Here is a 20,417-nt window from a genome sequence, read left to right on the forward strand (position 1 = left end):
GAGACAGAGAGAGAGAGACGGGGAGACAGAGAGAGACAGGGAGCCAGAGAGAGACGGGGAGACAGAGAGAGAGAGACGGGGAGACAGAGAGAGAGACGGGGAGAGGTGAGCGACGTGCAGAGACGCCGGGAGGCGAGACATGTGGAGAGACGGTCGATAGGGGAGAGAGACAGGGATGTAGGGAGACACGGGGAGAGAAGAGGTGTGATAGACGCGGGGGATCTTGGCAGAGACGTGGAGAGAGGAGAAGCCCTGGAAGAGACGGCGAGGCGCGTGACTCCCTCGCCCAGCAGAGGTTTGACACCAGGGACCCCAGCGCGTACGTTGAACTTCTTTGGCGCCGTACGTAGGCAACCGTGCCGATCGGAGGTGCGAAATCGGTGATTGGCGTCCCCAGCGGGAGGTCACCCCAAACTCGACGTCGATAGAGCGATCGAGCGATCCACCTCCACCCCCCCGTGGTGGTCACGGTTGTGGGTTGCCATGGAAGTGGACATCCCAGGCCGCAGCTGCAGCAGCAGCAGCAGCGAGGGCCCCTCGCTCATGGGGCTCTGCGACGAGCTGCTGCTGCACGTGCTCAGCTTCGTGCCCTGCCCCGACCTCCTGGGCAGCGTGAGGAGGGTCAACCAGAAGCTCCGGGCTCTCAGCGTGGACCGCAGCCTCCTCGCCGACATCAAGCTGAGCGGGGCCTACCAGGTCTGGGCGTGCAGGCTGATCGCGGGGGCCGCTGTGCACAACCACCACCATCATCGCCGCCATCACCACCACCGCTACCACCAACATCACCACCATCGCCACCACCACCACCGCCAACACCACCACTGCCACCACCATCACCGCCACTGCCACCACCACCACCGCCGCTACCATCACCGCCACCACCATCACCGCCTGGTGACATTTCACGGTCGTGTCGCACTGGTCTTGACTTGTTGTGGCCCACTTCAGTGATTAATTTCAATACGGAACAGTTGTACCGCGTATTCATTTTCCATGTCCATGAAAACGTTTTTATTACCTATATATACCGTATATATATAAAAAAATCTTTTTGGAATTCGATGAATGTAGAGTGCAATAATGTAGGACTATTGTTAGGTAGCGTGTACTCTGGTGGCAGTGCCACACGCCGATAAGTCCCGACTCCCAAGCCAGCCGAGGAGCAGCGTTCCCGGAGAATATCGAGAAACCAAGCCCTGGCCCACCTTCCCCGGTTGCGTCCATCGCTTCGTGAAATGTTACCGGCGTGTCCTCGGGTAAGCCAAAGGCGCAGCCCTGCAATTCCTTGCCGGCTCCAGAGAGCCCCCGTCTGGAGGCGTCGTCGCCGGCTCTGCTGCCCTCGTTGGCCGTGCATCTTGAGAGAGGCGGGAGACGGAGGCGCGTGGTGGATTTGGGAAGCGTGCACATTTTGTTTGTCTCGACTGCCACGCCAGGAGAACGAACCAGCATCGACAATATATAAAAAAAATTATATAACGTGTTTTTTTCTTTTACCACAGATATATTGTGTTGTCGTTCATGCAAATGGCTTCTCGCAATTGCTTACGAGCTATTTAGCTTTTTTTCAGAAGCGGCCTTGCAACAAATGATCGCTCAACAAAGTGGCTTATCACGTGGAAATGTATAGCAGTCAAACACTCTGAACGCACGTTGATTCTAAGTGTTGCGGGAAAAAAAAACCAGAGGACCCGGAGAAAAATCCACGCAGCCAAGGGGGGGAGAAGATGCAAACTCTAAATATACAAGCATATGGGTCGGGATGGAACCCACGAAACTAATGTATACCACACAAAGTAAGTAACGATTTGCCACTGTTGCTGCCATCCAGCCAGGCGGCGAGCCGGTGCCAATAATTGCCAAGCTCTGCTGTCCCCTATTTATACATCGAGTGTTAACAAAGCTCCACTGATCATGCTGGTTGTAATCTCCAGCAAAGCATCGTATCAAATATTGTCAACATATTTCCTTGCTTTTCCAACATTCCTCCGGTTTTGTTTATAAACCAAACCAATGTGACATTTGCCCATGACATAACAACGTGATTTGATTGGATCTGTCGCTGGATGGTGGAGCGTTCGGCTTGAAAATGTATAACCCAAAAGAAACCAATTCCGAATGACGATTTTGGACGGGTAAGCCTACGTATATATAAAACAAAACATTGATAGTGCTCTGAGTATAAGAAACAAACCACCACCACGTCCCTTCTCTCTGCTCCTCCCGTCGACCCCCTCCCACCCACGCGGGACCAGGTGACCGATCAAGACGTCCGCGAGATCTTGGCGTGCGCGCGCCCGGACGTGCAGAGCCTCGACCTGGGCGGCTGCTACTGGCTGTCGGCGAATGTGCTGGACGCGGTGTGCCGCTGCCGCTCACTGGTGCGGCTGGACGTGACGGGCTGCGCCCTCACCGCGACGCGCCTGGACCGCATCCTCGGCGGCGCCCCGGCGCTCGCCTCGCTCGCCATCGACGTGCGCCCGGGCTTCGACGCCACGCGGCTCGGAGCGGAGGCCCGCGCGGTGGGTAGCGGTCGTTGCCGTTGTTGTCGTGGTTGCCCCCGCTGACCCCCACCACCCCCACCCCCCCCACGCACCCCCCCCCCCCCCACCCTGGTGGCCATAGGTGGACGGGCCCCGTCCGGCACCGGCACGTTTTTTTCCGTACCGGTGCGGTGCCAATGTTGCGCCGATTCGCCGTTGTGTTGTTTAGCGTTTAGGTTTGTTTGGGGCGCCACTGTGGCGAGATGTTATCTGCCTCGCTTGATATACAGGAGGTCGTGGGTTCGAACCCGACCCTGACGCCGGCTGTATATTTGGAGTTTGCATGTCTCTTTCTCTCTCCAAGGTCACGTGGATAAGTCACTTCGTTATTTGTGATGGCCAGGTTCGCTTCTGAAAAAGAGCTATATATCTCAGTAGGCCTTACCTGGTAAAATAAAAAAATGTTCATAGTTTTTATAGTCGTTAGCGCTGCGCAAATTCCGGTTTTATTTTCCATCGTTGTTTTTGTCGTCGTTCTGAATAATCGGCTGGCCCAGAACCGGCCAGGTGCTTCCGGCGGTAGAGCGAGTGGCTCACCATCGGAAAGGTCGCGAGTTCAAATCCTTCCTTTGGGGGGAGTCGACGGAGCCCAGTGTCCCTTCCTCCATGGTCGATAAAATAAGTACTACTTTGTCGGGGGGGATAGACTCACCCCCGTCATAGTCAAGTGGAAATTCCACCAGCGGCTGAGGCCTGTGAACGGGAAGCTAACACCTCTTTGCCGCCGATTCCAGCAGGAAATCACTTTTGAGCTTTGCGCTTTACTGTTAGATCAGCACGTCACCTAACCTCACGCACGCTCTCGCACCCTCTCTCGCAAATCTTCCCCCTCGCTATCTCACCACCGCCGCCGCCGGCAGGCGTTGGCGCGCATCACCGAGCTGCGCCAGACCCTGCTGACGCCGTCGTACGGCGTGGTGCCGTGCTGCGTCGCCGTGCGCAGACTGCTGCTGCGCCTCGAGATCCCCGACTGCGACGAGGTCGGGGGGGCGCTGCCCCCCGCGCAGCTCATGGTGGGCCAGAGCAACGTGCCGTGCTACCGGCACCTGCGCGTGTTCGCCGTACGGCTGGCGCCCGGCTTCAGCAACCAGGATGTGGCGCGCATCTACCTCTCGTCGCTGCCGGCACGCCCGCCCAGCGGCATCGAGGTGGCGGCACGGCGAGCAAACCCACGCAGCCCCCCACTACCACCATCCCCCCACCCCCCACCACACCCCACCGCCTCTCAGCCCTCTGGCCCCATTCCCGTCCCCCGCCAGTAAATTGGGAGGTGGCAGCCCCTGTTCTGCAGCTGCCCTCCCTCCGTAGCCAGCCGTTGTTCACTCGGTCACTCTTGCACTGCTACCCCCTTCCGCCCCCTTCTTCCCCCCTCCACCACGTCATCTGTCATTGGGAGGTGACTCCTTCACTGCTCCGTTCGTCCTCTCTCTCGGTGGGTTATAAATTACAGGCAGAGCGGAGTGCCGTATCGCCCACACGTCTTCGCGAGATCGGATCCCCCGGCCACGACCCTCCTCATTGTTATAGAATGACCCGCTGGAAGAAGATATCGCAGATCTACGTCTGAGATCTATTCCAATTGACACAGTACGGGGCAGCAATTTCGTTCGTCACATGACCTATACGTTAATTCTCGGAGGTGGAATTCAGAAATAGATGGATCTTGGCTAATGACGATGATGACGATGGTGACGATGGTGACGATGTGTAACCTCTCTCTCTCTCTCTCTGGACAGACGTTTGTGCTGTCGGTGCCCTGCGGCTTCCCGGAGCTCACGCCGTGGATGTCGGGCTTCCTGGCGGCGGTGGCCGAGAGCGACGACCTCGCGTCGTTGCAGCTGCCGCGCTCCTGGCTCGCCGAGGGCTCGGCGCTGCGCTCCGTCCGCCTGCGCCGGCCCCGCCACCTCATCCTCCCGCGCTGCTCGCTGCGCAGCCTCGACCTGGCGCACATGCTCGCCCTGCCGGCGCCAGGCCCCGCCCGCGGCGACGGCGACGAGGGAGCTCGCGCCGCCGACCGTAACGACGAGGGCCACGGCGACGACGACGACGAGGACGACGGCGACGGCGACGGCGACGGCGACGCCGCCGCCAGCCCGGCCCGCTCGCTGGCGACGCTCAACCTGAGCGGTTTCGCGTTCGGCCGTTTCGGGGTCCAGCGCCCGGAGCAGGCCTCCGCGGCCTTCCTGGACGCGCTGGTGCGCGTGTGCCGCCGCGGCCTGCGCAGCCTCAACCTGGCCGGCGCCCACGTCCACCTGCCGCTGTCGCCGCCGGCGCCCGGGCAGCTGTGCCGGGCGCTGTCCCGCCTGCGCCGCCTGCGCTCGCTCGCGTTGCCGCTGTGCGCCGTGTCGTCGAGCTCCCCGGCGGGGCACGCGCCCGGCGGTGGGCGGGCGCCGGCTGTGTACGTGCGCCGGCGCGGCCCCAGTTCGCGACCCGGCGGGGACGTCGCCGGATCGGCGGAACAACGGGCGGAACCGGTGAGGGCGGCGCCGGAGATGCCGGCGCGCGGATTTGACAAGAAGATGCGGGTAATGAGGACTGCGCCGCTGACGGCGGCGGAGGCACCGGCGGTTGTGTTGCTCGGCGTCGGCGGGGGCGCCCCCGCCGACGCCGGCCCGTTTGCTGGATTGGTGTCGCGGCTGCCGCAGCTGCGCGAGTTGGAGCTGGTGTCGTCGAACTTCGTGTCGGCGCTGCCGCGGTTCGAGATGGCCAACCAGCAAGTGCGGCACTGCGGGCACAGCACGGCGTTCGGGGACGCAGAGCTGGCGCTCATCGGGCAGCTACCGAACCTCCGCCGGCTCACGGTGGCGCAGGTACCCGGGGGGGGGGGGGGGGGGGGCGAGGGGTGGCGCCCGGCTGGCGGGGCAGCCGGTTTCTGGCTGACGTGTGAGCGAGTGAGCAAATGATGGCGTTGGTCGGTGGGTGCGCGAATGAATGGGTGGGTGGGCGAGTAGGTCAGTCATCAGTTGAGTGAGTGAGTGAGTGAAGAAGCAAATGAGTAAATGGGGGAGCAAGCAAGCGAGTGCCAATTGGGTTTTCTCACCCAGCTTCCAACCACTTTCGGCTTGCCTGTGCTCCCACCGACCTTGCCCCGGCAGGCACCCGAGGTGGTGACGGGCACCGGGCTGGTGGCACTCGCTCGGGGCTGCCGGCACCTGCAGGAGCTGTCCCTGGCGAACATCGGCAAACCTGCGCACGCCACGTACCTGCCAGCGCTGTGCCAGGCGCTGGCGCTGTGCCAGAAGCTGCACAGCTTCCGGTGAGTTCCCCCCCCACAAGCGTACGATCGGCTACGATGACGATCACGACGATCACGCCGACGACGATCACGATGATATTGCCCCTGCAAACAGGGCCGCCAGGGTGCACAACAGGGGATATTTGCTCCGGACCACTCACAAAAGAGGACCCCACAATGCTACCTGGGGGATGAGGGGATGAGCGAGCCCGCGCGCCATCCTCTCCCAGGCCGCAATAAACCTCTGGGCAGCTCTGCCTGCAACTTAAACCCCCACACATGCACAGTCTTAAATCTTTATCGCAGGGCCTCTGCGAGACTCTGTGGACCTCTGTGCGAGTCTGTGGGACTCTGTACGGGTCTATAGGCCTTTGTACGAGTCTATAGGCCTCTGTGGGTATATGCACCTCTGAGTCTGTTGGCCTATAAGTGAGTCTATAGGCCTATATGTGAGCCTGTTGGCCTTTGCGAGTCTGTTCGACTACGTGGGCCCGTGGCCTCAAGGTGCACATAGTCTGGGCACAAGCATCGTGGTGACGTCATCGCCACTTAGTGGCGAATGGCGGTTGCTGTGCGAGTCTGTTGGCCTTTGCGAGTCTGTTCGACTACGTGGGTCTCTGTGCGAGTCTGTTGGACTACGTGGGACCGTGGGTCTCTGTGCGAGTCTGTTGGACTACGTGGGTCTCTGTGCGAGTCTGTTGGACTACGTGGGTCTCTGTGCGAGACTGTTGGCGTCAGTGCGAGTCTGTTGGACTACGTGGGTCTCTGTGCGAGTCTGTTGGACTACGTGGGTCTCTGTGCGAGACTGTTGGCGTCAGTGCGAGTCTGTTGGACTACGTGGGTCTCTGTGCGAGTCTGTTGGACTACGTGGGACCGTGGGTCTCTGTGCGAGTCTGTTGGACTACGTTGGTCTCTGTGCGAGTCTGTTGGACTACGTGGGTCTCTGTGCGAGTCTGTTGGACTACGTGGGTCTCTGTGCGAGACTGTTGGCGTCAGTGCGAGTCTGTTGGACTACGTGGGTCTCTGTGCGAGTCTGTTGGACTACGTGGGTCTCTGTGCGAGTCTGTTGGACTACGTGGGTCTCTGTGCGAGTCTGTTGGACTACGTGGGTCTCTGTGTGAGTCTGTTGGACTACGTGGGTCTTTGTGCGAGCCTGTTGGCGTCAGTGCGAGTCTTTTCGGGCCAGTGATGCGATAAAGGCCACCGCCGCTGCGATCCATTCAAACCCTCGACCTGAACGTTTCTGTCGCCGGGGATCGGCATGGCACTGAAAAAAATGGCCCTGGCTCGGCTCAGCACGGGTGCCCGAGCGAAAAAGGTGGCGAAACGGCCGTAGGGCGGCAATGGGCCACCGGGTGGGGCATCTTGTGGCGTCTGTCTGCAGGCGTGAGCCTCTCGGGAGACGGCCGTTTATAACAAAATACCTTGACGATCGTGCGACTGCAACGCAAACGGTGATGCCGAGGACCGCCATCCACCCGTACGCCTTCCGACGCATCCAATAGAGACAAAGATCCCTCGTACAGCCTTGACAGACTGTTGGGGCAAGTGCTGTTCGCGAGAACTCCCATGAAGGCCGGAACAGTGCACGAGGGGATGGGTGGTAAGGACCATGCCCGGCCGCATTTGTCTCCCCAGTGGCGATGTTTACACACTGCACCAGGCACTCATTTCAGGCCGTGTGGACCTCGGGCAGGCCCAGGACTGGTTCAGATAATCGTCACTCGTGGTGGCCACGAGTAGAAATCGAACCTGGATCGCTGGGTTCGTAGCGCACCCACCCCTCCCCACCCCACACCAACCCACACCCACCCAGCCCCACACCCACCCATACAAAGACAAAGATCCCCCATATAGCCTTAACAGACTGTAGGGGCAAGTGCTGTTAGCGAGCACCTATGAAGGCCGGAACGGTACACGAGGGGGTGGGTGGCCAGCACCACGCCCGACCGCCTTTGTCTCCCTAGTGGCAAAGTTTACACACCGCACCAGGTACTCATTTGAGGCTGAGTCGACCTAGGGGAGGCCCGGGACCGGTTCAGATAATCGTCACTGGTGTTGGCCGTGAGCGGGAATCGAACCCGGGTCGCCAGGTTCATAGCGCAGCGCGCTAACCGCTACACTATCGCTCCCCACTACTCACCCACACCCACCCACACCCACCCACCCATGTCTCTGGCGCAGGCTAGAGCAGCCGTACGTGAGTGCGGGCGCCACGTTTTTCCGGGCGCTCCTGCGTTGCCCCGAGCTGCAGCGGCTGTGCGTGGTGTCGCGCGGGGGCGGACTGCCCGAGCCCGACGTCGCCCTCCACTTCGTCGCCGCCTCGCCCCACCTCGTCGTGTGCCACCTCTTCACGGGCGACACGCGCGTCACCTGCAAGGAGCTGCAGAAGGCCATCATGAGGAGGTGAGCGTGGGAGTGAGGAGGAGGCAGGGGCCGCCGGTGGTGGTGGTGGCGGTGATGATGGTGATGATGACTGTGACGACGATAATGTGATGACGATAATGTGATGATGACGACAATGTGATGATGACAAGATAACTATAGCGACGATGATTGACTGCAATAATAATTAATGAATGGGTGGGTGAGTGGCTGGGTTGGTGAGTGGGTTGGTGGGTTTGTGAGTGAGTCATTCAGTGGGTGGGAGGGTGATTGAGTGGGCCGGTGAGTGATTGAGTGGGTGGGTAAGTGGGTGAGTTAGTGATGATGACGACAGATAATGATGATGAGGGTAATGTTGATTGTCGTAATAACGATGGCAGAGATGATAACGATTTAGTTTTCGATGTACCGCTCTCCTATATGCCGGGGGGCATCATCTCGGAGTGCATTACATCTCACATATCAACACATTTCATAGGTCGCACCCCCAGTGGCAGCTGTCCCTGTGTGGCATGAGGTGATTCGGCACCTGGCCGACAAGCGGGCTTCGTCTGCCGGTAGGGGGGGGGGCGGTGATGTCGCTGCTGTGTGCGTGATCCCAATGGACGATGGGAATGCTTTGGAGTTGGGGAATGAGAATTTGGAAAAGCCGCAACAACCGTAAATTCTGCACGTGCCTGCACGAATCTTGTGAGCCGAGAATTCACGAATTAAAGTAATTGTTTCTCTCAAGGCCACACAAACACTGCTGTAGATTTACTAACAATACAACGGTAAAAAGAAACGTGGCCTTGGTCATAACATCCTCCAATAGAAAAACTGCCATTACTATCACCACCCACCCCAACATCACCACCACCACAATCTGCACCACCACGACCCCCATCACCATCAACCACCCCCATCTTCATTACTACCACCCCCATCTCCACCAAGATTACACTTGCTACCACCACGACCACGATCTTCACCACCACCCCCACGAACTCTGCCACCACGACGACCACCACCCTGTTTACCACTACCAGCCCAGCACTGTCTCCACTACCACCATTACTCTCCCATCCACCACCGCCACCACAATGCTGTGTCAACAACAGCGTCATGTGGCTGGCGAGAGATAAGCCAGCTCAGTCTGGGACAGGATGCAGATACTGCACCCCCTCCGCTCCCCCGCCCTCCTACAGCACTCCCTTCCCCCATCTCCCTCCCCCTCCCGGTACCCCCTTTATTCTCTGCAACCTCCCCCCCCCCCCCCGCTGACTCCTACACTCAAGCCCCCACCCCGCTCTCTACCCCCACTTTCCCCCCCCCTCCCGGTACCCCCTTTTTCCTGCAAAGACCCCTGATACCGCCACGTACTCCGATCCTCCCCCACCAACTGCTACCACCGTCCCTTGCTCCTCACCACCTGCATCTCCCATCCTCCCACCCCTGCACCCACCCCTCACCCACCCCATGCCCCGCCCCCCCCACGCCGCCCCACGCTTTCCCATGATTCCTTGCGTGCTATTGTGCTCCTGGATTGTCTTTCCGTTGGCGATTTTATTCTTCAACGAGGACAGATGTCTGCGTCATGACCGATCGCCGGTCCCCGTTTTTGCCGTCGCTTTGTCGGGCTTTTGTTTAATTCCTTACGTCGCTTTAAGATCGATGTTGATGATAGATAGATATATACATACGGTTAATACTGCGGGGTTGTTGTGAACCGTAAACTCGACACCGCCATCTGTCTTACAGAGCGTGTGTGAGACACCGCGCTGCGGTTGTCCAGCGGAGAGACCGGAGGTTAGGCAGGCCATCTGTGTGTCGGTAATTTTCCAGGTTCGATCGGCGACCCACAAATGACCGCGGCGTATTCTCCGGATTATAAGACGCGCCACGAACTTGTGCCTGGTGTCTATAAAGTTATACGACAAAGATTACACCCCCCCCCCATGCCCCCCATAGTCTTCAACAGACTGTTTGGGGCAAGTTCTTTTAGCGAGCACCTATGAAGGCCAGCACCACGCCCCAGAGCTAATGTTTACAAACCAAACTAGGTGCTCATTTTTAAGGCTGAGTCGACCTAGGGGAGCCCCCGGGACCGGGTTCAGATAATCAAACTCCCAAATACACTCGTAGCAGATGATAATGATACTCGCTTTATACTGTACTCTGGAGAACGCGGTGAACCCACGGACTGCATTTAGTTTGCACCCCTTGGTTTCTTTCAATTACACCAAGAGACAGAATGAAGAACACGCGGAACGGAACATGGACAAGTTACAGGCGTCGTATTGACTGTGAAGATGAACCTCGTTTGGGAGTTTCACAAATCCCTGCGTTTTCCAGCCGCCCTTGCCCTCCGAAGCTGTGGAAATCCAAGCCCACAGCTAAAACAGTCCTTTGTCAATCCACTGCTGGATGAAAGGCCTCTGTGTCCTGGGAGTTAACTGACCATACTTCACCATGCTGGTGCAATGCGCCAACCACTGCGCCACCGTTCCCCCTCCCCCTTTATTTTACACAAATAGAATAAAGTACTTTATTTAAAACAAGATCCCGTGCTTAACCTTGGCCTCAAGGCTGTATAGACGGTGCCATAGATTTACCGCACATGGTGAAACACTGAAAAGTAAAATATGACCTTGTCATTAACAACCTCCAGCACAGCAATCACCGCCCCCCCCCCCCCCCCCACAGCAACCTCCAGCACCACCACCACCGCAATAACCCCACGGCAACCTCGAGCACCACAGCAACAACCACCCCCACAGCAACCTCCACCACCACCCATACAACAACCACCTCCACAGCAACCTCCACCACCACCCATACAACAACCACCACCACAGCAACCTCCACTCCTACAGCAACCTCCACCACCACCCATACAACAACCACCCCCACAGCAACCTCCACCACCACCCATACAACAACCACCACCACCACAGCAACCTCCACCCCTACAGCAACCTCCACCACCACCCATACAACCTCCACCCCTACAGCAACCTCCACCACCACCCATACAACAACCACCACCACCACAGCAACCTTCAAGGCGTAGTGTGGCAACCACTGCACCATGGCCCCACACCGCCACAATTTTGTTCGTCTGTTTCCCCTCTTTCCTTGAATGACAAACACTTCTCTGCAGAAGAGACGATTCCTGCGCCTCTTCAGTCGCAGCAGCTGGACCTGCTGATAGCTGAAGAGGCAGCGGTGGTGGTGGGGGCGGCAAGGGGTGGGTGTGTGGGGGGGGGGGATGCGGGGGATCGCTCTCTGATGTCGGCTGGCAAGAGAGGGGTGGGGGCGGGCTGGTAGAGTCTAGGAAGGAAGATGAGGGCCTCTGGGACTGGGATTAAACAATCAAATGTTGATTAAACGCACGTCACGACAGACGGTTCTTGGCTCAACCTCGCGGCCCCCCCCCACCCGAGGCTCCCTCTGTCCTCCATCTGCAAGCCCCCCCCCCCCCCCGGCTGCCCCGCCCCCCCCCCCCCCCTGTTCCATGCTCTCGGTGGAAGAGCCTTGACTGGCGGGGCCACGTGGCAGTCCTTCTGGTAGTGGCGCGCTCGGCGTTTATTGCGTGAAGTTCGCTGCTCGAAACGAGCGGCCGCCCTGGTTAATACGGCCTGTGCATCTCCACCGTGAAACGTACGCGCCGTCTGCTTTGCGCTGGACTTGAGAGACACCTGTGGTGTTGTTTCAACAAAGGCAGGCCGTGTGTGATGTGTTAACGTGTGTGTTGTGTTTTGCAGCTGGGTTAGGTCCGGTTAGGTGCTCGGTGTGTGTAAACGTGACTCAGCCTCAAATGAGTACCTGGTGCGGTGTGTAAACATTGCCACTGGGAAGACAAAGGCGGTCGGGCGTGGTGCTGGCCACCCACCCCCTTGTGTACCGTTCCGGCCTTTATAGGTGCTCGCTAACAGCACTTGCCCCTATAGTCTGTTAAGGCTATATGGGGGATCTTTGTTCTTTGTATGTGGGAAGCGGTAGTGTAGCGCTTAGCGCGCTGCACTCCAAACCCGCCGACCTGAGTTTGATTCCCCCTCACAGCCAACACCAGTGACAATTATCTGAATCGGTCCTGGGCCTCCCTTAAGTCGACTCAGCCTCAAATAAGTACCTGGTGCAATGTGTAAACTGCGCTACGAAGGAGACAAAGGTGGCCGGGCGTGGTGTTGGCCACCCAACTCTCTCGTGTGCCGTGCCGGCCTTCATAAACGCTACTCGCTTAACAGCGCTTGCTCCTACAGTCTGTCAAGGCGATACGGGTGATCTTTGTCTTTGTTTCAGCGTGTGCTCGTCGCGTCCAGCTCTCAGCGTCGCCGTCTTCCCGCTCATGCACGACCTCCTGGGCGAGGTGATCCGCTCGCTGCCGCTCTCGCACCTCGACGACTTCACCCTCTTCCGCTCGCACGTCGCTCAGGAGCCGCCCGGATTGTGGCACTGACGAGAGCTGAAGGGGTGGGTGGCGGAGGGGTGGGGGGCAATGGGTGGCAGTGGGTTGTATGGGTGTTGCAGCTACATATTTGGGATTATTCAGGAGCCTTGCCAAGAGTGATTTTTCTCCTCGCATCAGCACTGCGGCATCGTGCTCATCTCTCGTGTCGTACAGCCCTGCAGAGCCAGTGGTGGACATCACACGATCCTAAGGCGGGGGCGAGTCTGTCAGTTGGACAACCGCCGTTGATTTCGCCACAAAGTGGTACTGATTTTATCGACCCCGGAGGGAGGGATGCTGGGCTGTGTCAATGCCCACAAGCAGGATGTGAACTCACAGCCTTCCCATGGCGAGCCGCTCGCTCGGCCTCTGAGCCTCCCGGCCGGATTCAGGAGCCAATGCCGGAGAATACAGGAAACGCTTTCATCCGATTATATTTATCTGTGTGACCGAGGAACTAATGTTCGGGAATATTGCTTCACCTGTTTATTATTTGTACACCCTGATTCGTTTTGCTTGTCACAAAGTAGTCTGCAACAATGTGTTTGTGAGTAGGTCTGTATCCATGTGTTTTACAGAAACGCCCTACGTTTTAAGACTAACTTACGCAACTTAGGGGACGTTGCTTGACCTTGCTTTTTGTTTGTACGGTTTAACGTCTTCATATCAATTTCATACGTCGGCTTTTACCACCGACATTAATGATTCATAATTCGTTGAGTTTGAGTTCGATTGTCGTGGAGGTATAATTTAGGTTTTTTTCCTTAACTAATACTCTTCACCACCCAAGGAGAGAGCCATTAAAATGGAGTGGTCACGTCGTGGGCAAATGGATTGAAAACTAATTTCTTTAAAACTGCTTATCGCGTTTAGTTTATCGCCCTTCCCCCGCACCTCCGATTAGCGGGGTTGGCTACGTACGGTGCAAAAGGAGTTTAACACACATCCGTACAAAAGGTGCCGCAGTGGTTCGGTTCGTCAGCAAAACTGGCGGAGGATTGAAAAGCGAGCGGGAAACATCTGGAACGTTTTGTAGGACGTTTCGCAGGGGATTTCAACCAGCATCACTGGGTGATACCAAGAGCTCAGGGGTTGATAGTTTTTGTTTTCGCGAGATCTGAGCTCTTCTGAAATACCTGGTGATGCTGGTTGTGTAGTCTCCAGCGAGAAGTCCTACATAACTGTCAAAATAGCGCTCACATGTCTCGGATCGTAACTTTGTCCTAACAAATGTAGAACTTTCCCCTAAATCTGTAACCACCTTACCCCTAATAATAACCCCAAGACCTTAACCCTCACTTAACATGGGGGGGGGGCGGGTAGGGGGGGTACAAATAAGTAGTGGTGAAAGCAATATTAATTTCCTTGTAAGGATTACATGTCATATTCTAATTGTTTAATATTATTCGTTGTGTATCGTTGCTCCTGGGTAGAACGAGACGTTTGTTTACAGAGGGGGAGAAACGGAGAGAGTGACGTGCCTCATTAAGAAGGATTCAGGGTCCCCCCCCCCACCCCGTTCCCCCATTTGCGATTTAATAACGAGTCACGATCCAGGGTTATTATTCGATTCAAGAATCTAATTTTAAAAAAAGCACCTGGCGACTGCAGCATGTGTGCTGCCTTCGTTAGCCTAAATATGACGTTCGCGTATGCATTATTGCTTTGCATGCAATTTTCATGTAAATTTGCATGTCATTTGCATGTAGTTTGCACGGGTGACCCGAGAATATAAAGGAGCAACCAACTGGCACACGAACAAAACACGAAACTCGAAATAGCAATTCGGGGCGAGACTTTTAAACACGAGACAAAGAAACCATTAATAAATCGTGATAATTCATTGAATCGTTGTGGGTTCAGGAGAACGTGACTGCCGAGCCGAGATGTGATTCGGCCAAAACCGGCGGCCCAGGGTGGAGCTGCGTGTCGAGGGATCGGAGCGGTGCCGGGTAACGACACGGGCAACGGAGTTATCTCCATGAGCACGGCAACCAAGGGCAAGAGAAGACCAAAGACCGAGAGGGTGGGAGACTGTGAGGGCAGATCTATGGGTGTCTGTGCGAGCCTCTGAATCTCAATGCGAGGCTATGGGTCTCTGTGCGAGGCTTAATGGTTTCTGTGTGAGGCTACGAGTCACTTGTGAGTCAATGGGTCACTATGTGAGTCTGTGGGCCCATGGGTTTGTGCGAGTTTACGAGTCTCAGTGTTGAGTCGCAACAGCAGACGCTGGGATGCCTGTTAGGGCAGTTCTTGGAGGTCCGCTGCGTGTCCGACTGCAGGATCTGGCAGAGGGTAGAGAGCTTTGGTAGCGAGGCGTGATGGTGTTGTTTAATTGGCTTTGGCCATAATGACGCCTCGATCTCTGGTGGTTGGGGTGAATTGGTTGAATTGGTTCCCACGTACGGGGGGGGGGGGGGGGGGGGGAGGGGAAGAGTGGAATTGGATGAGAGCGCCGTTGTTCACGGTGATGTCAATTGGTCTGGGTCAGTTTGACTCGGTCTGCTTCGGGCCTGGACAAGTACAACCAGGGTCAAGAATAGTAACGGAGTTGCAACCGGTGAATGGCATGCGTCTGAGAGCACGTCCATGGCGGAGACGGAGGTATTAAATCAGTTCACGTGCTGGGCGGGTTGTTACATCGCATTACCATGAGAGGAGGGGGTTAGGCTTGGGGAGGCCCTCATACAGCCATGGATTCACCGTGGCTGATTATGAAATGCGACCAAGCCATGCACCTGATCTTGTAAGATCGCGGAAGCTAGGCAGGCTTTAGCCTGGTCAGTACTTGAATGGGAGGCTCCTTGGTAATACCAGATGTTGCAATGGGCTGCTAGGTGACCGTGGAAATGTCAGTACAGCAGTGGATTCTTAAATTCATCTGTGCAGAGCTTTGAGTCGGTGTGTGTATGTGTGGAGTGAGGGGCGGGGGGTTATCCTGGTAGTAGTCTCTCTCCACACGAAGCTACACTCTCATTTATGCAATTGGCCAAACATCCATGTGTAGCAGGACCCTCCTGAGTACCTGGTGCGAGGTGTAAACATCGCAACTCGGGAGACAAAGGCGGCCAGACATCCCAACGCTGAACAAATACAGTACAGGTATACCTCGATTTACGAACTCTTAAACGAAACTGAACGTTCGGTTGACGAAAATTCACGTGAACACAATTGACCAATTGTGGACACTTTTCGACTAACGAAAATCGAATTTCCGCGTTTACAAAATGTCACTACGGCACGTGCCATGGGATCAAACGAGAAGCACCCCGGGGGGCCGCGTCATCCATCCGCGACAGAGTCACAGTGTCCCAACAGGGCAGCAGCAACGCCTCCACATCGCCTTGCCAGTCGCTGAAACGTGCAGTTCTTTCGGTGAGTTCCCCCGATAAGGTGAATTTGTTTTTGGTTTACATTAATTATTATTTAATGGTTTTCATATTTATGTTCTTTATTATTATAGTTATTTTTTTTGTAAAAAGTGATTTATTTGTGTATTTTTAGGTCAGGAGTAGAGTTGGAATGAAGTGTCCGAAACACGTCCCTAATTTATAGTATTAAATGAATGGGAAAAGCCATTCCGATGCACGAGATTTCGTTTTACGTGTGTGTTTTTTGAAGAACGCATCCCTTTCATAAACCCAGTTATACCTGTACCTGCAAATTATTCAATTGGGATCTCACACAGCAACATGGCCCTCTACTGTGAAACCTTGTCAGGTCTCACCTGACAGTCTTGGGACTCAGCGAGGCCTTTCTGGTTAGATAAAGGACATTATGAACAAGCATCATACACTGGGCCACATCAACTTCCCCTCGGTTCTACTCAATACGAGGCTTCGTTGCTATTTTCCTCCCAGCTGGTTCAAGGCTTGTTCCCACTTCTCTGGGACCATCCCGCATTTTAAATGAGCATGGCCCAGCAGGAGTGCATTTTCTGCTTGTTGCAGAGCTTCGCGGTTGGAGCCCAGCTGGACACCCGCCCTGGTTAATACTGCTGCTTGTGTCAAATGTAAGATTCCACCGCACCGTCTTGCTTCACAGTGGACGTGAAAGGCCATGTGGCGTCAGTTTAACATGTAGGCTTTCGCGACTAATATCCATAAGAGGGTTTTTTTTGTTTTGCGTTAGATCGCGTTAATGTGTCGTTTAACCTGCCACCACCTCGACACAGCCAATTAGTAAGGTTTGTAATGTAAACAAAACACGCCAGTTAGTTACTACTTCAGCACACCGGTGCGTTGGAGAGTAAACCCACAACATGTAACAAATCGAGTACAACGTTTCGCCGGTAATTGCAACCAGCCTCATCAGGCTACAGCCATAATTATGACGTTCAAAAGGGATTGCCCACGCATGCCGGTGTCACGGTCCAAATATCCCAGTTTTATTATTCAATCATCAAACTTCAACTGATGCTCACTGGTGATGATGAACCACTCGTCGGGATCAGAACAGCCCATGCACAGTGACTTGCCATTGTTCACCAGTGCCCGGGAATGTTTACCGGGCCACGTCACGTCACGTCGTAACATCACTGGTTGGTGTCGAGGGTAGAACGTCGCCTCTCCGGCTGGCTACAGACTTGGGTATGGGTTGGTCATGTGAAAAGGTCAGATATTTACTGTACGTCTATAGAATCGATCAAGACGGTTACACCCGGTCGTAAATACTGCCCTTGGGTGTGGGCGCTTTACCGGTCAGGGCGGATATGTCATCTGTTGCGGCCGCATATGCGAGGTCGGAGTATACAGCTAACTCGAGATTATCATTGGGTGGATTCACCCGGTCCGCTGATGAAACCTTCTTTGCGAAAATATATCTAGGAAATTGCACGCCCATTCGGGAATTTGTACACACTTGCACTGGGTCCTAGGTGTCACGCTTAACACACTGGAATTCAGTTCTCCTGGCACGGCAGTTCTAATCCCCTCCCGTTGCCTCTGTGCATCCAGCAATGCAAATGGGTGCACTGCAGTCCATCGGTAGGTGTGATGGTGGGTTAAAGTGTGGGTAACGCCCACCTCTTCCAAGACGTCTGGCCAATGTAGGTTTAAAAATAAACTCTTAATGCAGAGAACTCCTGCCAGCAGTGGCGTGAGCAAGCAATGGCAGGGCTGTACTTTTTTGTTTATGTTTTGCATTCTCCCGAGTTTTTGTTGTGCCCGGGCCACCCCTCCACCCACCATTACCCCGGATAATTCCGGATAATTGAGAGTTTGTTTCTTCGTCTCATTGGACCATAGCTCGTTGGGTCATCGAAATAAACTAACCTGGGCCTCAAGTTGCATAGCCCTGGTGTATTATGCGCACTATGTTTGTTAAATGGCTGTGTTCTTGTTTGTTGTATTGAATCGGCAATATTAAACACAGTCTTACGACTTCAATGAGTCGATCTAGTCTTGTGTTTGAAAGGCTGCACTGTGTTGGAATTAAACCAGCGATGAGGTTACGCCCATCCATCTCATTTACATCCATAAGCCAGTGTGCCGTACTGACCTTCATTGGGGCTCGCTAACAGCACTTGCCTCAAAAGTCTGCTAAGGCTATACGGGGGGTGGGGGGGGTCTTTTTATATGTTGGTGGTGGTGACGCATGCATTTGATCCAGCGCTCTTGCAGGCAAGGATTGGTGGATCACGCAGATCGAGATTCGCGAAACGCTCCAAAACCCGCGTTGCTGCGACGTGGCCCAGGCAGATGCAGTCCAGCAAGTGGATCAGTGAACCCATCAGCACGGAGCTTTGTGAGCCTTCTCGCCTCGGGAGTGGAACTTCCACGCCTGGATCTGCGGGGGTTGTCGGCAGGCTCGATGGTCATTGTGAGCAGGAAATCACTTTGTGAGCAGGAAATCACTTTGTGAGCAGGAAATCACTTTGTGAGCAGCGCTCCACGCTTCTTTGCACACAGCTGCACGCAGTCCAAACACAATAACAAACTCGACACATTCGTCAACAGCAATGTGGACCTCAATGAAAGTTACATCATAGGCGACGTTTCGGGAAATTGCTCTTATTCACAGAACTTGTCTACAACATGCTTACATGACGTGAACCCCTGCAGCCACTAGGGGCGCTACAACGCTCTGTATTTGGCTATGTGCATGATGTCTATGATACGAAAATAACGCTACTTTTTTCAAATTTTCTTGCTGTGGTTTTCACACCTGATGATGATTGCTTGTGTTGCAGTCGAAACGTCGTGAGAATTTTATTGTTTTATATTTTTATTATTTTATTGTTTCCCTTCTACGTGACTTTACAGAAAGAACCAAGAATATTAATCCCTGCAGTCACGAAAGTTTTCAATCAAAAGATGTCCATGATATTTACTCAAGAAATTGTGCATCAGATACTGCCAGTTGCATCCAATCGTTCAAATTAATAACGTCCTTAATTCGCTGTCTTCCCCGGCTTCTTTTACTGTACCTATAATTGCCCCCAGTCAAAGCCACATTTATATTGAGTCTCTTGCTTCTCGGTATACGTGTCCAATAAATCTAACTTTCCTTTTGCGAATTATTATAAATGTTGTTGTTGTGTAATCCTGTCCATAGCACATGTACGTCACTCATTTTGTCAGTTCGTCAACTGTTTACCATCCTAGTTTGCTCTGCGGGATCTTGACAATGCACGCACGACCATCAAATAAAACAAAATCGATTCCTCAATCGGGATTCGAGTAACAAATGGGTATGACGTCATCGCGATGTTAACTGCCTCGCCTGATATACAGGTGTCGTGGGTTCAATCACGACCCTGACGCCTGTTGTATATTTGGAGTTTGTGGTGTCTGTCTCCCGTGGTCGCGTGGATTTGTCTCCGGGTCCTCCGGTTGTGTCCCTCCACATTGAGAATTAACACCACGCGTTTAGAGTGTTTTGGCCGCTATAAATATCCACGTGATAAGCCACTAAGTTGAGTTGCCATGTGTGGCCAGGTCGCTTCTGAAAAAAACGATCTGTAGGAGCTCCAGTGATCCCTTACCTGGTAAAAAAATAAAAAAAATAAACATCGTTTAGTTTGACCGCCGTTTCCAACTCAGTGGCGGTGGCGTCACCACAGCGCTTGTGCCAGGCAAGGTGCACCTTGAGGCCGTCACGTATGTCACTGAACGTTGAACTTTTTTCGCAACGGCACGTGGCCGACCGTGCCGATGTGAGGTGCGGTTCGAAGGACAACAAACGTTAAGCGCAGTCTCCGTTCCTGTTGAGTTTTCGGGCGAAGTGTGTGAGGCTGCCTGCGAGGCAAGGGGCATCACGGGACAGAGACATGCCAACGTGGCTTGACTGAACCAGATGACCGGCAGATGCCCCCCCCCCCCACCTGTGCCGCCAGCTCGCTGCGTCGATTTTATCCGCCCGGCGCTCCGCTCGCTGTTGTGAGCGTCGCTCATTATTATTATTACACGCTTTTTAACACATTCCTGCGGTGGGAGCTGGTAGGAACGTTGGGTTGCTCGGTCAATGGCCAGGGTCAACAACGGCGGCACCACCACGTGGTGTATTCCGCAAATATGCCCGACTGTGAGGGCGGGCACAAGCGGCGTGAGTAGGTTAAACGTTGAGTTTTATAAGGCACCACGGGGTGACCAGCCCCTCCCCACCCAGCCACACCCCTCCCACCCACCACCCAGCCCCACCCTCCCCACCCTCCCCACCCTCCCCACCCAACCCCTTCCCCACCCTCCCCTCTCCACCCAGCCCCACCCCTCCCATTTTTGGATGCACGACGGACGGACGGACACAATAATCCCCTGTGGGCTGGTGGTGTAACCAGAGGTTCCTACCAGCAATATAATTACACGCTTTTTATTAATTCACTCTG

The 20,417-nt window shown here is 55.0% G+C and overlaps 1 protein-coding gene across 3 annotated transcripts; it reads left to right on the forward strand.

The window, feature by feature from the left end:
* The first annotated feature begins 401 nt into the window (after nucleotides 1–401).
* FBXL18 (F-box and leucine rich repeat protein 18) lies at nucleotides 402–19,283 on the forward strand. Of its 3 annotated transcripts, XR_012945400.1 has the most exons (10): nucleotides 402–696; nucleotides 2,253–2,519; nucleotides 3,401–3,688; nucleotides 4,277–5,350; nucleotides 5,636–5,796; nucleotides 7,960–8,181; nucleotides 12,445–12,615; nucleotides 14,456–15,967; nucleotides 16,543–16,604; nucleotides 18,203–19,283. XR_012945400.1 is itself a non-coding variant. In XM_032961215.2 (8 exons), the coding sequence occupies exons 1-7, from the start codon at nucleotides 484–486 to the stop codon at nucleotides 12,599–12,601; spliced, it is 2,382 nt and encodes a 793-aa protein (XP_032817106.2). In that variant the 5' UTR covers nucleotides 402–483; the 3' UTR covers nucleotides 12,602–12,615; nucleotides 14,456–17,979. The 3 variants fall into 3 exon arrangements, 1 of the variants encoding a protein (XP_032817106.2); XR_012945399.1 differs by lacking the exon at nucleotides 18,203–19,283 and having other exon boundaries at nucleotides 16,543–17,979; XM_032961215.2 differs by lacking the exon at nucleotides 18,203–19,283 and having other exon boundaries at nucleotides 14,456–17,979.
* Nucleotides 19,284–20,417: the final 1,134 nt, after the last annotated feature.

Source organism: Petromyzon marinus, chromosome 26 (genome assembly GCF_048934315.1).
Source record: "Petromyzon marinus isolate PM22_M1 ecotype Great Lakes invasive population chromosome 26, UKy_Petmar_22M1.pri1.0, whole genome shotgun sequence".
Taxonomy (NCBI): domain Eukaryota; kingdom Metazoa; phylum Chordata; class Hyperoartia; order Petromyzontiformes; family Petromyzontidae; genus Petromyzon; species Petromyzon marinus.

Bases quoted from the DNA above. Each gene is read 5' to 3' on its own strand.
- FBXL18 (XM_032961215.2), top strand. From the start codon at position 484: ATGGAAGTGGACATCCCAGGCCGCAGCTGCAGCAGCAGCAGCAGCGAG. The intron at 2,520-3,400 runs GTGGGTAGCGGT...CGCCGCCGGCAG, and splicing joins TCGGAGCGGAGGCCCGCGCG to GCGTTGGCGCGCATCACCGA. The intron at 5,351-5,635 runs GTACCCGGGGGG...TTGCCCCGGCAG, and splicing joins GCCGGCTCACGGTGGCGCAG to GCACCCGAGGTGGTGACGGG.